Source organism: Melanotaenia boesemani, chromosome 8 (assembly GCF_017639745.1).
Source record: "Melanotaenia boesemani isolate fMelBoe1 chromosome 8, fMelBoe1.pri, whole genome shotgun sequence".
NCBI lineage: Eukaryota > Metazoa > Chordata > Actinopteri > Atheriniformes > Melanotaeniidae > Melanotaenia > Melanotaenia boesemani.
The window spans coordinates 18,432,721-18,450,650 of record NC_055689.1 but is presented as its reverse complement, the minus strand read 5'-3'; the positions used below and the strand labels follow the sequence as shown (position 1 = coordinate 18,450,650).

Here is a 17,930-nt window from a genome sequence, read left to right as displayed (position 1 = left end):
TATTTTATTGAGTGTTTTTATTGTTATGTAATTCTACTTTGATGTATGCAAAGGCTTGTTTTATTTCTAATATGCATAAGTGTTTTTAGTCATGTTGCCTGTGGCATGAAAAGTGCTTTATAAATAAAGCTGGATTTGATTTGATTTGATTTGGGTTTGATTTGATTTGATTTGATTTGATCTGATCAACCATATAGTGACTATTGAGTGTGAGATAATGTAACTTCATCATACATTTTGTACTGATTTATGTAACAAGTCATCCAGATTAATGCATGTGTTTAGTATTACATAGGTCTCCATTCAGTATTTAAAATAAATAATAAATAATAATTTAAAATTTTTCCACAGCCCAAAACAAAAAGGTTTCAAAGTAAAAGCTCCTAAATTGGATAGATAGATAGATAGATAGATAGATAGATAGATTGATAGATAGATAGATAGATAGATAGATAGATAGATAGATAGATAGATAGATAGATAGATAGATAGATAGATAGATAGATAGATAGATAGATAGATGGTACCATTTACTACCAATAAATAAGTAAAATTTTTGGGCTGCTAAAGTCTGGATATATCTACCATTGTGAAATAATCTTAGATGCAAAATCAATATTAAAATTGCTACATTTTCAAGACTATAAATACATTATATGCCTTTCATTTTCTTTGCAAATTGTGATATGTTTACATTTTTCACTACATGAAAATGTTACAAATGTGAAATCAATATTGATGCTGTTAAATCTGAATGCTCCCCCTAAACAACAGGCAATAAGAAACAACTCAGTTTGATACAACAATATTTTAGACGTGGACAAAAAAATTCCTGTTACATGTTACTGGCTTGTACATACAAGCCAGTAACATGTAATAGGTTGTCTATTTTTTGTGCCGTCATTATTAAGCCTTCATAGCATCTGACCCAGACGACATCTGTCATTTACAGCAACTTAACATAACCGGACACATCTACATATACACAGTTTTTGCAACTTTATTTCCAATGACATATATTAATTCTAACTCTTAACTTTATTTGTAATTAGTGTAAGAGAAAATTGAAAACACCCTGAAGCTAGATACTATACATACCCAGACCACAACAAAGAGTGACTGTAATCCACACGGGCAGCGAGATGATAAAGAAACTTGTTGCCATGGATGATTCAGCTCAGCATCAAGGGAAATCATTAGAGTCCAGCTAATACCAAATGGAAAATGGTGCAAAAAATGTGATTATGGTGGGCTGTAACTAACTCCATTATGTTACAGGCATGTAGAGAGAGGTGCAGTAATTTCCTTATTCAGCTGAGCGATGTTCAGAGGAAATTAGATATTACTGCACTCCCTCCAGACACGGACTGATTGATCTGTTTTCTCTTCCATCCAATTAATTTGTGTGTCATTTTGTTATGTTGTGCAGCATGCTGGTCCGGCCTAGTGTCATTTCAGTTAATGTAAATAAGTGAATGTGCTTATATTAAGTGTATTACAATGTTCTGTGTATAATAACATGAATCATGTATGACTGCACAAAGATGCTGAGCTTTGTAACAAATGAACACACTTTATGCAAGTTTCCTAAGTATAGCAGTTTTTATAGTTGAACTTCACTTTTGGGTTCCACTTCAGTCTTTCTTGCTGAAAAATCTTTCATGCTGTTGTGGGATTTTACCTGCAGCTTGCCCCTGAGTATTCCAGCTCTCTGATCCAGCACATGATCACGCACGCTCCAGTATTATTTCATTTCAAGAGTGAAGAGAAAACGAATGACTTCCCTCTGGTCTTTATATAATAAACAATGTCAGTGCATTCAGTTCAGTAATTTTTTTGGAAATGGTAGTATATTAATCCTTCACCAGATCTTAAAGTAAACTGACTCATGGGGATTTTTTTTTTTTTTTTTTTTTTTTGGTATAGTAAAGCTTCATAAAACCATCACTTACTGCTTCATAAAGTACTCAGAATTGCACCATTTCACTGGGATTAAAAAGCATCTGTTTGAAATGTAATTACAGTGTTCCTAGGTTTTATTCTTGTGCTGGTCCCAATAGCGACATTACCAACAGAGGTTCTAGGAATGCTGTGGCTATTGTCATCATTACAACTTTTATTACAAGCCTCTGTGAATTTTTATCACCCATAATGCATAACTCGACTGCAGTTGCTTTTGTTAGAGAGGAGGAAAAGCTGTAGTTTGAGCCTGCTGCTCCATCTGTAACCAGGTGATAGGGGAGTCAAGCTGAGCCCATGTTCCCCAGCATGGTCCTGAGGGGAGCGTTAAAGCAGTCAGGCAGTTCACAATAGCTCCCCAACAAGGTGAGGGAGATTGGAAGACATCTATCAAAGAAGCTGGGATGGATGTCAGGTGGCTCAGACCTATTTCCCAAGGGTTTGCAGGCTCAAGAAAGGCATTCATGAACTAGAGGAACAAATGATGACACTGACCAAGACAAGCCAGCTCCCCTTAGTGGCTTAGCCACTGCTGAAAGCCCAAAGAGGTTCAGCCCAGAACAGTATGTTGAATCTCCAATATATGTGTACACAAAAGCATCAAACAATGATCTTATGAATAATTTGAATCAATGAAAAATTAATTTAAACTGGAATAAGGGAGGACAAGGTTTAAATTTGATTAGGCAAAGTCCATAAATCAATATATCTTTGTTTTGAAATGTAAGTCCAAAGCTTTGAAATGAATATTCTGTATTCCAGATACATTTACTTTTATTGAGATTACATTCATAATTCAGCCCACGAATCAATGAACCTCCAGCAGTTCTTTTAGAGCTTGAGATGACTCACCATTTTTTAAAGAAAATTAATTGAAATTCACTCTTTGTTCAAAGCTCAATACAAAATATTTCACTTCTACAGCTGAAGTAATGTCACCTTGATAACCCGATTGCAAATTATTGAAATATGATTTCACTTAAAGAGAGATGCACAGTGGCAGCATTCATTGAAATCTGCGTAGAGCTGTTTTGAGCTGTGCTTTAGTGTCGCTTTGAAGTTGTACCTCTGTGAAGATGACCTATTTCCCAGAAATACAGCTCAGCCCCGGCGGAGTGAAAAGTCTGAGCTGTCAGAGTGAGAGCCTGTGGCGTGTTTGCCGGTGGCATTCATGACAGGGATGGCAGAGATTTTAACACTTTGACCCAAGAGCCTTCCCCTTCCTGCACCATATATAAGCCAATATTCAGCATTTATCAGAGAGTTGCATAGATGTGGCCTCTGTGAGCATTTCAAGCATGGAATCACTTGTTATGTTATGAACTGAATACACGTGTGGATGTGAATTGACTGAAAATATCAAACAGATGGAAGGAGGGTGCATAAATTAAGGGGAGGATAGACAATTTCATGGTTTGATTCTCCCAGTTAGATGAGGTTTTATAAACATTTTTATGAGACTATGGTAATCGAAGGTGATTTGTTCAGAAGCTAAAAATAAACTTTAATTTTACTCCGGTGCAGAAGTGAAATACTTGCTTAAGTTGTACGTATTTCTGCATGCTAGGAAAATGTTTGATCTGACCTTTTAGTCTCTGAAGATTCACTTCATTTGAGATGAATGAAATCTCTATGAAAATGAACACGTGTCACATTATACCTGAGGCAGAAACCCCCTCAGAGGTGTTTCAGCCTGCCCTAATCCTGAGCACCGCAGAGAGGCACTCGAACTCCATCCTGGGACCGTATGGATTTAATTGGGAGAAAATTTTACGACCCCATTGGTGAAATAAGAAATCAGATAACCCTGCATGTCCCTTCTTTAGAATGAAAGTAAATTAATAAGAATTTGTGGATTTCATGGTCGTGTCTGTGCGTAAAGGACCACGCAAGGAAATTCAATGACAGCGGCGCCACTGTAAAAGCTGCTTTCTGTGATTGCTGGTCACTTCTCATGCAGAGCGCGTCTGCGGATAACAGCTACCGTCGGGCTCTCTGCGTCCTTCACACTTTTCCTGCGTGAGGACAGTCACGCTGAAACACATACACAAACATACACACACAAACACACACACAAAGAGAGAAAAGGCTAATCATTATCTTTTGCTCGTTTGTTTTGCGGACAATTCCTCGAGGTCTGATGAGGATCGAATATCTGATGAAAAGTCAGCGCTTCCGCCTGATAGCGCGCTGTAAGGAGGCATCAGGAAACTGAAAAGGGGAAGTCAACGTGTTCTGAATACAAAAGAGGACAACTATTGACACGTTTAGTCATCAGTCTGTCGTGCGCCTGGACAAAGCTTTAAGGACATCGGTGTGGAGGATTCAGCTTTAAATCGGTCTATTATTTTGTGAGTCCTCCACAGATGCTTATTTACTATACAAGCATCCTCATCTTATTTTTTTGCTCCATCCCGGAGGTGAAAACTGGCTTCCTGCCATTGGTTCTCTTCGAAGCGCACAGAAAACCAGTAGCTTATCCATACAACCCGACTCAGAAGAGACCCGTTTGTGGCTCTGACATGCTGTAAGTTCTTTCATTTGAACTGGACCTTAATACTATGGCTTCGTTGTATCAGAGATTCACCGGGAAGATCAATACAACCAATTCCTTTCCGCACCCACCTGAGGCCAGCCACCTTCTGGGTGGACAGGTTGCAGACGAGGAAAACGGAGCGAAAATCTCTCAGCAACACGCCGACGGCAGACCTCACGTTCAGCACCACAAAAAGTGTTTGCGGGAGGATGAGGATGTAAGAGTCTTATTATTTATTTGCCATTATGACACGTTTAACTATGATTGATCCTGCCCAAAGAAATAAAAACGCTTTGAATTTTAACACTGAGTGACAGGATTGCGATAAATTTTAAAAAAAGAGCTCCCTGGTTTCACTTTCTTGCAGGCTGCTCAAGAAAGTTTTCAGAGCTTTGCTTTTCGTGGTAGCTTTTACTGCCAATGGGCAGTTGTGTTGTGTTTTTATGTTTTTATTTATCTGTTGAAATACCTGAAGATATCCAAGAAGGCCTGCAAAAGCTGAAGTGATGTGTAGATTGACAGTGAATCCTTAAAATTGATGTAGTTTTTCTTTTCTGAGCATCTCTTAAATTGAGTTCCTCTGTTGCTGAACGTGGTACTGAAACTGCAAAGAGGAGCACAAGCAAGGCTTGCAAATAAAAATTGGCAAGATGAATATCTGTTACACTGAGGTTTATTGAAATTAGATGGGCCCTCGAATTTGTTTGAACACCAACCCTGCAATCCGGCCTTCCATCAAATTTTATTTATAAAGCCCCTTTCATAGAACAAGTAGCAGAAAATACTTTAAGCCTACATAAAAACAATAAGTTGTACTTCTTAGGGCAGTGCTGTGCTTGACTTTGGGGTCGTCTTTTTAGTTTTTGTTGTAGATACATTTTAGTACAATGACCGTGTATTTTGATTTTCCTTGTTTTTCCTATAGTACAGTATTTTAGATTTATTTTTGGGGTACATTGTAGTTATAACTCAAACATTTCTATGTGTGGACAGGTAGTAAGACCTGTAAACATGGTAAAATAATCCTTAATATTACTAAAGCAAACGTTTTCACATGTGTACCAGATGTCAAAAGATCTGAATCCTGAATGTCAGGTCTGATATGTGTGTGCATATGACAAAATATGATTTCTAGAAGGTTTGTTGTCTGCTTTCTTCTCAGAAAACATGCACACAATAAAATGCACAAATGTTATTCCAGATTCAATTTTTAAATTTTTTAGTATTTCTGTTACTGGTTTTATTTAGTAGTTTTCTCTCCAGATGAAGACATTAGACGCTAATATTTACTGATCAGTTCCCCACCCTGAGCCAGTGACATCAACGGAAAAAAGCTTCAGTTTGCCTGCAAACAAGCGGGCTGTCTGTCTGCATGAAAGGCTGATAAACTGACTTGTTAAGACATGTGTTGCTTGCTGATGACAAAGTTTAAAACCTACAGCTAACAAGTGTTAATTTGATGCTTGTCTTTTCGATGTTTGTTACATTAAGAGTCAGCTGATGATGATGGTAACAGGCTGAGTGCTGACACTGCCTGGGCTGTCAATGACAGCAACAACAAACCCACAGAAGGCAAAAGCATCACTTCCTGTATTCCTTTTCTGTCTCTGTTCATGTTGTTGGTTTTGTCCTTGGGAGGTCTTTGAAAATGATGATATTTTTTCCCAGTTCCTTGATTGCGAATCTGAAATCATAGCTTTCTTTAACAAATAATCTATAATCTATATTCTTGTAAACACGTAGCACTGTAGCATTGTAGCAAAGAGTTGTTATTCTACTGCTGGACTTCCAAGTTATTTATAAAGTTTACACTGTTAACCTTGAGGTCTTTGTCAGTGTTGAGGTCCCCTTGAATTGTGCTGGAGCATGAAATTGCCATTTTCCTCAAGAGATGGTTACACCATTCCAAGGAGTGCTATTTCTAAAGCCTGCCTCCTCTGGAAAACTTTAAATGCACTATTGTTGTTTGTGGTTATTTTGTGCAAGGAAAGGGCAAAAAAGGTTTTGGAAATGGCATGAATTCATTTTTATTCATCTAGATATTTACCTCTGCAGCTTCTAAAATCCCTCAGTTACAGATGCAGGATGACCTTTGGGAGTTTAGAAAAAGATAGAAAAAGAAAGAGCGTTCAATTTTTGTAAACAGCAGCCTAATTTGTTTGTTGCTGTGTTATTCTGGACTCCCAAGCTCACAAAAATGTTGGCACTGCTTCTGTTTGTGGGAGAGCTTTTTGTGTGTTGTGGGATTGATTAATTGTTGCTTTGCTTTGTGTGTGCACATCAGTATTTTGTATTGGGGTTTGAGTCACCCAGAGGGAGATATCGGCAGCATTTCTTTCTTTTCCTCACCACAATTCAGAGCAAATTTAAGCTCAATTAACTGTGGATGTAAAGGTTAAAAATCACTTTCAGACTGGAGCCTGGAGACACTTACATGACCCCGCTTGAACTGACTTTTCTTTTACATACAGATAACTGCTGGCAAGTGTAATCATTTCTCTTTGTGTATAATGGAAGGTGATGCATATATCCCTGCAGGGATTAAAGTCCACATATTTAGCATAACATTATTCATGTAGTTTATCTTTGTCCACAGAGAAAATTCACTCTAAAGCATAAAGATCACTGTTAAGTAAAACTGTTCAGTCAGCCTGTTCTCACACCAGAATGTGTAATAACTGAGCAGTTTTGTGGTGATAGCTAAAAAAGCGTACAATAAGAATATTTTTTATTTTACTTCCTGCTATGTATTCACATCCACATTATATCTTTCCCTACATGGCGACACAGACATTCAACAATGTTAATTTGACCAAGAAAGTTTCTAAAGAGGGAGGAGGAGTTGGACAAAGACATTAGTTCTGTCCCACACTATGCCTTATGAATAATTAGAGTTTAGCATTAAAATAAAAGGTTAAGTGATAGAATTAATATATGTTATTAGGTTTATAACTTACAAAGCACATTGATTTGAAATTATTACATGATTAAGAGGTTTCACCATGTATGTTTTGGGGTTTCTTTTACGTCATGTTGATGCTGTCCTACACAAAATAACAGCTTACGGAAATGTTGCCAGATTATAGATTTTATCTTTTTTTTTATTTGTTTGTTTTACAGGTTACAGATTTTATCTATAGATTGTGCAACTATTGCATTATGCAGATCAGGACCAATGCATCCTTAAGGGACAGACAAAGTACACCTTTGAACATAACTGAATCCAAATAAATAAACATTAAAAATATAAAAGTAAATTCAAACAAAACATTCTAACTTTCCATTTTGTCTTTTCATTTCATTTTAAAAACCTCACCTTACTTACCTCACTATTACTGTTAACATACAAGGATAAACCTCCTGGAGTGGATGAACTGGACAGACTGGATTGCCTCAATTATTGCTCCGAGTGTAACCCACCTCATCAATCAGTGTTTTAATGAAAATAAATTTATTGGAAAATATCCAAAGTAATACCTCTATCAAAAAATTAAAAAATTAAATTCACAGAAACAAACTGTCGACCGATTAGTTTACTCCTAATTCTTAATAAATTAATGGAAAAATTATGTATGAACAGATTATTACCTATTTTAAAGATAACAACTTATTAACAAATTATCAGCATGCTTATAGAGAAAAATATTCCACGGCGACTGCTTTAACCCAGATGATGGATGACTGGTTTTGGGAAATGGAACATAATAATATCATTGGAGTTGTATTACTTGACTTTTCAGCTGCCTTTGATATAATTGATCATAAGATTTTGTTGGAAAAACTGGAGTCCTATGGCTTTGTGGAATCAGCATTACAGTTAATTAGTAGTTATTTGTGTGATAGACAACAACTGGTCTATTACAATGGCCACTAATCGGACTGCAAAACTGTAAAACACGGAGTGCCGCAAGGCAGTTGTCTTGGCCCTCTTCTGTATACAATATTTACAAATGATTTACCATCAGTGTTAAGAAAAGCAAGCATTTTCAATGTTTGCTGATGACACAACAGTATACTTTGCAGCCAAGTCAATCAATGACTTAAAAAAAAGCCTTAAACAAGAACTTGAATATATAGTCAACTGGGTGGACAGTCACAAACTAATTTTGAATGTTTCTAAAACTACAAGCATAGTCATTGGTACAAATCAGTCTTTAAGAGACAAACCTCAACTTGATCTCCACACAAAAGATATATCTGTGAAGCAAGAGGAGGAGGTGAAGCTGCTGGGAATTATAATAGACAATAAACTATCCTGGAATAACCACATTCAAAGAGTGGTCTCTAAAATGGGTAGCAGTTTGTCTGTTGTCAAAAGATGCTCAGAATATCTAACTAAGCAAACAATCCCACATGTCATTCAAACTCTAGTTTTGTCTCATCTGGATTATTGTTCTGTGGTTTGGGCAAATACATCCTTAAACAATATCAGAAAATTACAGTTGGTACAAAACAAAGCAGCACGTGTTGCTCTGAAATGTGGTTTTACAGTATTGGTAAAAATGAATCCCATTAACATTTTTCAAACTGAACATATATTTGTAAGTAATAAGTAAAAATAAAAACATTTTTTCAATCAGTGCAACTTCTCTCAGAACATCTGAAACAGAGCCAATACATGTATTGATGTTTTGTGATAACTGCATATTCATGTGTAACTATTAGTACTAGTCATTAGTGAAAACTCATTTCCTACAGGGCCATTTTATTCTCAGAGCGCCATGCTGCTTTTTAATGCTATTTCCTTCCTCGCAGTCAGCTTCTTGCAAAAAAAAAAAAAAAAAAAGCACACAGAAAACAAATTGTAATTTTCTCTTTAATCGTCTGTTTCTGCTCAGAATTGACTTAACCCATCATGATGCCCTTGCAACACAACAAATTGTAATGGTCTCCCCGAGGAAATAGGTGGTAAAGAAACAGTTTTTAAATGGTGAGCTATACAGGCTCAGAGACAAAGACACAGTTCTGTAAGATCTGTATTTTTGAGGCATTATTACTCTATTTTAGGATGTATTCCTCTGCCTTGGGAGCACTGTTATATCTATCATCTTTTAATTATTTTGAATAATTTGCAAAGTTGGGAAACTGTTATAAACAAGGTTAATCTTAGGTAAAATCCCTGCACACATAATTTACTGATCCCGTTTCAGACCACAAGCTAATAGAAGTTCAAAGAAAGTAAAGTCTGCCCGACTGCTTGATATAAATGTGAAATATAATTCACATTGGATAAGACTCACTGCCCAAGGCTGAAACACAAACACACACACGCACACACAAACACACACACACCCACACACACACTTGCTGTCTATCCTTATGCTTTCTCTGTAGAAATCCTCCAGATCTGAGTAAGACAGTCTGGCCTGGTTCCCAAGTCTTAGTTTCGTGCTGTGCTTCCTTTGACGTCCGAGTCTGAGATAAATCAGTTAGAGCTCAACAAGAGCAGCCAGATAAAAGAAAGAGGGCAGTAAGAAGTGTTGGACTGTCCTCATTATCTCTGCTGCAGGGTTAACGATATTCTTCAGGTGATGACTCCTCACAGACGGCTGTCTTTGGATTTGGTTCTAGCTGCACTAATCCGCAATGATCATGTGTCCTGACCCAACCCATGTCTTTGAACATTGCAGAGAGATAGGTTTGCATGTTAAGTATGCAGCAGTATGGATGCTGATTGTACTTGAAAGTTTAAAAATTTCATTATATTTTTGCATATATAAATTTAAAGTAATATTGGTAAAAAGTACGGACCTTAAAATTGTGTGTATCTCACTCATTTTGAAGAACATTGACATTTATTATGTATATTCAGTCTGAAACTACCTTCTAATGCCCATGAATAGAGACATCTTACCTCCTGTTTCTCACCCTGGCAACTGTCTCACAAGAATTGAGTTTTGCTTCATGGTTGCAAGTTGGCATAAATGTCTATCTTTAAATAAAGATTTGCATTCAGTTGCAATTTATATTTTACCACACATATTATAACAGAAGGGGTAAGAAAATCCAAGATAGTCTGGGTATCGCTGGATAATTTGTAAGTCATCAGAGGTTGTGAAGACGGGAAAGAGGGAAAATACAGAACTAGAGTAAACATAAATTTTAAGGGAAAAAAATAGAGGCTATAAGACAGATGTTGACTCATCATATCACTTGTTTCTACTAGTGAGTAATAACCGATAAGCTTGCTTGTTCAGTGTTGTGTTTGCTCTGCTTGGCTCTGTTTGTAAAGTTGTCGACAGGAACATTTATGTGAAGCTTACAATAATTTCAGCAGCTATTGAGCCACGGATTTAAAATCCACAAGTTATGTTGGTTAATCTGTTTGGCTGATCTATTTCTCTGGGAAATCAAATATTACTAAACTGTGTTGTATTTGTTGTTAATTTCACAGATATGCCCCATTTAAACAGATGAAAGTTAGATATAAGAAACAGATCTGATTTTATTATTATTATGATTATTATTATTATTATTATTATTATTATTTGGGAGCTTGCATTTGTGTGTGTGTTTTTTTTTGTCTGTCTTTTTAGTGTTTGTTCATCGCAGATGTTGTAGCATAAAAAATGCAGTCTTAAGCTTTTGGAAATTTTTTGTGACTTCTAGTGTTGTTTTTTTTTGTTGTTTTTTTTTGCTGTCCTCTTCAGCATAAAGGTAAATTCAAGTTAATGGCTGTCCATGTATAGGGCTCAGACAAATATTTATTTTTCTAACAATGCTGTAACTCCCTGATACTTTAATCAGGAGCCCAAGAACAAAGAACTATCTGACTCTGGTGTCTCATTACAACAATACCAGATTTGCACAGAAACTAAAAAGAAGATACATAGAACAAGAAACTATGTATATATATATATATATATATATATATATATATATATATATATATATATATATATATATATAGTTCATAATTACTCATTCTGTTGAAAATTATGCATAGTTGTACAGTATATCTGCATGTAGTAAAGGTATGTGACCCTTGGGGATTGACAGTTGATAAGAAGCTGCAAATATAGTCAGGTGTTTACCTTCAGTGGGATCATATTCGGGTTATTAGATGCTCTATTTTATCTAAACAACAGAACGCATCAAAGTTTGAGCTAATCACCATCTTCGTGGAAGTGTATTATAAAATTTTAATTAAAAAGGAGATTTTTGAGGACCTAAAAACAAAGCTGCTGATGTTCATCAAGTTAGAAAAGTAGAAATTGAATCCCACAAATCCACTATCAGGGAGTATTGTAGAAGTTGAACTGGAGGGAATTGTTATCCTTAGTAATGGTTGACCAAGAACAAGCATGGGCTCACAAAGGAATCCAGGCTAAAGGTCTGTTATACACTGGTTTCATGAGTCAGTCATCTGGAGAACACTTGACAACAAGACACAGAATGATAAAGCTTAAGTGTTATGTAGGAAAACACTTCATCTTTTGAAACATGGTGGTGGATGTATCATGATTTGTCTGGTTGAGGACATGCTCATCATTGATGGAATTATATTCCATTGAAAATGTAACTGAAAAGTATTGAACTCTAAGTTACATCTGCATCTTTTAACAGTACTTCAACAGCAAGTAAATCCTAAACATGCAAGTTGTTCTGGAGTAGTTAATGAATAATCTACATAGTTCTATTAAACCTATAGAAATGTTGTGGAAGGACCAGAAGTGGGCAGGTATTGTTAGTCAACCCACCAACTTGCCATAGGTGAAGGTGTTCTGTATGAAGGGATTATTGGGTTCAATTAATCTAAGTCTAATCAAAAGCTATCAGAAGTGTTTATCTCTACTAATTAAGGATAATGAGACAAAGGTCACTTTATTTTGCAATTCACAGAATCATTATGAACTGCTTGCTCTTCACTGTATCTACTCCTAGGGTTTGTGTTTAAAATCTGAAAATTGTGAGTAATTTCCAAAGCAGGAATGTAGACAGTTATAAAGGTTCCCATCAACATGCACAAATACCACAGGTAATACACAAACACAAGTAAAAACGTCCTTAAAAGAACAAAAACAAATTGAAATCTAAATCTAAAATGTAAGAGGAGGTTAAGCCAGTATGCAGTAAAGAGCACAGAAGGCAGACATGCTGTCACCCAGTGCAGCTCCTCCCCTCAGGACAACAAAGCATCCTCAGCAGGATCTCTTGGTCGACGTTGCCATGGTTGCAAAGGTGGGGAGGGTGAGGCTGTAAGCCCTGGGAACACACACACACTGCTGTTTGCTGGTGGCGCTGAATACCGTCTGGAGATGACGCAGCTTTCATACCGCATACTGAATTTTCCTCTCTCATGTCATGCAACATGCTGCTCAATGCTGTGATCGCAATGTTTTTTTTTTGTTTTTATTTTTTTTTAGCTATTACATAAAAAAACAGTCCATTACCTTTTTGCCTAATAAATACCAGCCTCCTCTCTTCTTAATGTGCTTTTGTATCTGCTGACAGACTTAGTCACTATCGACCTGTGATTTTTCCTTTTAAGCTCTAGAGGGCATCTCAACAGGTCATTCATCCTCTGCCCAGCTCCTCAGCATCTGTTGACACACTATCGATCACCCCATGTCGCACTGCCCTTCCCAGCACCTCCACAGACCTGTCAACAGCACCTCAGCAGGTGGCTGCTTCGCTGTTTGACTGTACCACTTCCACTTGACGATTTACTGTATTATTCCACTAGCTGACAGTAGACATTTGCCAGTGTTTAAACAGAGAAGTTTTATTACCTGGTGATGATGCCAAACTCTAGCCTTGTGTAAAAATGAGGTGAAGGAACATGCACATCATCAGCTGTTAGTAAACCGCAGCATGACTATTTTGATATCAGCACCATTTATGTAATTTTAAAATCTGTTCACTTTGTTTTTCTTGAGCTGTAGCTAACGTGTGTGTGATTGTAATTCAGCTAATTAGATATTCATGTGATAAAAAAGGGAAATCACTCCATTTGTCTGCTTTATTTGCAATCTTCAGCTTAACGATACCAATCACATCCCCTTCCTTCTTTTCCCAGATCTAACTTCACAATGAATCTTAAAGGTTTCTGCTGCTTTCAAGTACTTCATGAGTGTGCAGCTAAATATAACATTCTTTTTTACCAGGCTTCCTTCTCATTTCCTTTCCACACTGTGTTCACGTCTCTGCTTTTTATTTTTACCTTCGGGAAGCATTCTTAGATTTTTGAGGTTAAGTTTTATGAGTTACGCAAATGATAATCTCCAGCACTTCTCTTTTTAAGAGATAAGCCACTAATTTACTCCATCATCTAATACTTCCTACAGTAACACTCTATTCAGTAGAAAGTGTCTTTTCACTAATTTTTTAGGTGCAGGAAATTATTTGTGTAGGTTTCCATGCACTGTGTCTGTTTTGCCACTAGAGACTCTTGTGTTCCGGTCAATGCACCGATTCTTCAGTGTGCTGTAGGCAGCAAGAAACTGCACAGGAGTTGAGCTCAAGCTCAAGTGTAGCTAAAGATATTTGCACACGTCATATTATTGAATGTAAATAATAAATAAGGCTAAGCATGATAAGTCTTTCTGTTCTACAGCTTCTGTAATTAAAGTCAAGCAGCTGGCATAGATTAACGTAGCTCACCTTTATTGTGTCATCTCTCTGTCAAAGGACTGAAAAGGTTATGTGGTCAGTTAGGAACATCAGACACAAAGAGGTATCACCTTGACCTGAAACATATATAAAGATCTTTTGTAGCAATGTAACACTTAATTACATTATTTAATTTAAGTGAAAAAACAAATATTTTGTTTCAGGGTGTGTTAGGAAACTGCAAAGAAACAAGTGTCTTTCAGCTGCCAACAGCTGATATGCACTTTCAAAGGACCTTGGAACAAAGAAGCACATTCATCCCCCATCTTAACTGAGACTTTAAGGCTGAATGTTTGCTTTTCGTTCTTTCTTTTTCTTTTTCACCATGAGAAAACGAAATCCTCACTTTGAAGTAAACAAAGGAAATTTATCCGACAACATTTCTGCCAGCTAGAATTAGTGCAACAGAGTGGAGCTGCTGTTTCTCTCGGGCCTCCTCTCCCAGTCTTTTTTTCCGGCCGGAGAGCAAGCAGCATTAATCTGTTGTGTCACACAGGCAGATTCTCTTATCGACCCCGCCATGATATAGCAGCGACATAACCCCAAGAGACACGCACATGTGGATACACGCAAGCATCTGCTTTAACTGGGATGTTGGCATATGCACACTTACACACAATTTAAAGATTAAGGCAAAGTCAAGAGGGTTATATTATGGCATTGTAAATCCCGAATCGAGGCACAAACAGAACAATATGTCAGCCTTTTTAAATTTGTAGCAATAGTGTCATTGCATAAAAGTAGTAATGTTAAATAGCTCATGGTGATGTATTGGGTCTGATGCAGTAACAACCATATGTTTCATGCTGAAACTGAGAAACTTCACACAAAAAACTTATGCTAGGGACATGTTTACCACTGTGTTGCATCACCTCTTCATTTAGTAACACTCCAAGCATTGGGGATATGAGGAGGCCAATTACTGTACTTTTAAAAGCTAAATACATTCCTTTCCTTGCTTGACACAAAAAAAATCTTGCTGCTCGTAACACTTTTAAAATAAAAGTTATGTTTATTTTTATTAATTTAGAATGAGCCATTTATATCTACGTATCGTGGGTCCTTGTACATGGAGGCTGCCATATTTATGCCACCATATTTTTTTTTACCACAGTGTCTGTTAATGGACGGACAACTCCCTGAGCTTTACGGCTGTAAAGTCAGTTTGATTAATATGTGCTAGAGCACCGTTTGGGATAACTCACACCTCAAAATACACATAGAAGAAGACAGTGTACATGTACACAATGATGAAGTAGTTACCTGTAGTGTAGTCATTGCTGCAACTGGATCCACTCCCAGATGAAAACATGTTTATGTGTCTTAGAATTTTTGCAGCTGTCTGAAGCCATTTCTACGACCATCTTTACCACTAGATGTCAGTAATCCTTACACCTCGTAGCTTTAAGGTATCCAGCAGGAGTTGTTGCTTGGGTTTATTCCCTGAGCATGCAACATGAGCTGCAGTGGTTGAGAGAGCTTAGGAATGAATGAGGTGAGGGAGGAGTGAAACCAAGAAGACAAAATTAAAGACAAATTAAAGTGCAACTTAGCAAAACCCTCTGGGAAGTCGCCACATTGCAAAACTGTGTAACTACAGCTAAAGAATTCACACAGAGGACAGCTCTGTCCTTTCTGCTGTAGCTTCGCTGCAATGACTTTACATTAAAATCAATCTAACTTCTCAGACTGCTGCTCTGCCAGTCTTTTTCACTGATGATTTGTTCACGACTTTGGAAAAGTGGAAATGCATTCAATGAATATCCAAATTTATCTTACTGATCTTTTCTTAAAACAATGCTAGTAGTCTAAAAATACATTACAATTACTTATTTTTGGATCCAACCCAAGCTTTCTTTATGCAATCAACTTACAAATGCTTATTTTTGAGTAGTGTGCTGTTAATAAGACATTTTCATTCTGTTCTTTAATTGTTTGGATTTCCAAAAGAAAAGAAAAGAAGTGATAAGAAAAGATAAAGAAACATAATCCTATTTTGATCTGCCAGATAACAGGCCAGTGTTTAACTTCTCCTTTTAATTCTTTGTATTTAAGGTGGAGCTTAAGCTCACATTTGTGGATTCTGTTCACTGATAGTGGTTTTCAGAGTTTTTTTTGAGTCCACAGTAAAAATCCACTGCAGAATTGTCTCTGCATTAATTTCTGAGTCCCAAAATGTATACTTTTGTTTAAACTTATAACTGATTTGATTTTTTATTTTTCTTTGTCTTGTATGTCAGTGTATCAGAGAGGAAGCACAGATACATCTGTAGAAACTGAACAAAAGTCTGAATGGCTGGATGTAGGATGGAATCTGATAAGGAGCATAGACAGTAATGATTCACTGACTTTTTAATCTTAAAGTCATCAAACAAAAGTATTTTTCAAATCTAATTTTTTTCCTTGTTTCTGTGCCTTTATTTGATATTAACAGAAGACAGAGACTAAACATGAGGAAGTGGTGTAAAGGAATAAAATCCAGGTCAGCTGTTTGTTGGGAATCAAACAGGAGAGTCTTAACTTTAGGCATTTGGGCCCAAGAGGTAAACTAAAGATTATAGTAACATTGTGCTACTTATACTCACTATTTTTCTCTAAAACCCTGTTTTGGCTTGACTGGCCAAGATGTACTGTGAAATAACTTACATAATATGAATTTACATCACAAACTGTTATTATGTGTTACATGGTTTCTTAGACAGTTGCTCTTTTGGCAGAGGAATACCTAACTGCTGTTCCAGAAAAGTAAAATAGCAATGTCAACATTGGGAAATTTGGCTGCTTAACTCTCAATTAACTCAGTTACATAAATTCAATACACACAAATCCAATGTGACTCTCAAAGTTACTGCATTCTCACATATTATTCCTTTTCCACACTCTTTTCCCTACAATAAATTTGTGACATTGTGGTAAGCCAGTGATCCGTGTCATTAAATCAACAGTATCAGAGCCTCTAGCTTAGACATTGTAAAGAAATTCTACAGTTATGAATCTCTTTGATGACACCTGTTTAAGAAGTTAAAGCAATGCAGTGCTAAAGGTCTGTTGCTGATAAATGATGCCACAACCGAGAAAACCCTCTCCGCCTCCAGGCTCTGGTTTAGTTTTCTGTTGAATAACACATGAGATACCTGTAGATTTTCTTTTTGCATCCTCGCCAGATCTTTGTGTGCTTTCGGACAACAGAGCAGCGACAGACGAGAAAGCTTTTGTCCCTCTAGCCATGAAGGTGGGTTTGTACTTTGGAACCAGAAAACTCAGTATGGAGGCTGTCGGTCGGTTTCGGCTTACAGCTGTTTTCTGTATCTTAAATGTTAGTGCGTGTATACCTGCAGGCTTATCTCTTGTGTACAGGCACATGTATAGTTGAAGTCATAGTGGAGAACTTTTTTCCTGTCAGGCACAGTTTGTATTGCAGCGCTTTCACTGTGTGAAGATCATCATCTCCAGTCAATATTTCCCTCCTGCTCCTCTAATCCACAAGTCAGGAGTCTGAATGAGGCACAGAGCTCTGGGGGATGAAAGGAAGGAGGATTGCTTTACCCCGAGCTGGCAGTCGAGCTCTGACTTCTGAGATGATGTTCAGTGTGGAGCTTACATGGAGCAGAACAGAGATGGGGGAGATAATGATTGTTTGGTGCAGCGGAGGTGGGGAGAACAGGGAGCGCTACCAAGTAATTCACTATTCCGGAGCTGGCAGCCCGTCAAATGGTACCCCTCCAAAGACAGGAGAACTGAACCGTTATGATTGATGCGTCTCCCCTCACTAGATTGACTGTTGCATCATGGGAATACATGGTCTCTATTGCTGGATTGTTTA

The 17,930-nt window shown here is 37.1% G+C and overlaps 1 protein-coding gene across 2 annotated transcripts in view; it reads left to right on the top strand.

Moving 5' to 3' along the window:
* LOC121644121 (dipeptidyl aminopeptidase-like protein 6) overlaps positions 1–17,930 on the top strand; it is a 92,054-nt gene that overhangs the window by 9,458 nt on the left and 64,666 nt on the right. Inside the window, exon 1 of one of the 2 annotated variants that reach the window (XM_041991844.1) lies at positions 3,894–4,712. The exons of the other annotated variant lie outside the window; for it this stretch is intronic. Coding sequence (XP_041847778.1) covers positions 4,521–4,712 — 192 coding nt within the window. The 5' untranslated portion in view covers positions 3,894–4,520. Of the gene's footprint in view, positions 1–3,893; positions 4,713–17,930 lie in introns of those variants that run through there. 2 annotated transcript variants of the gene reach the window in all.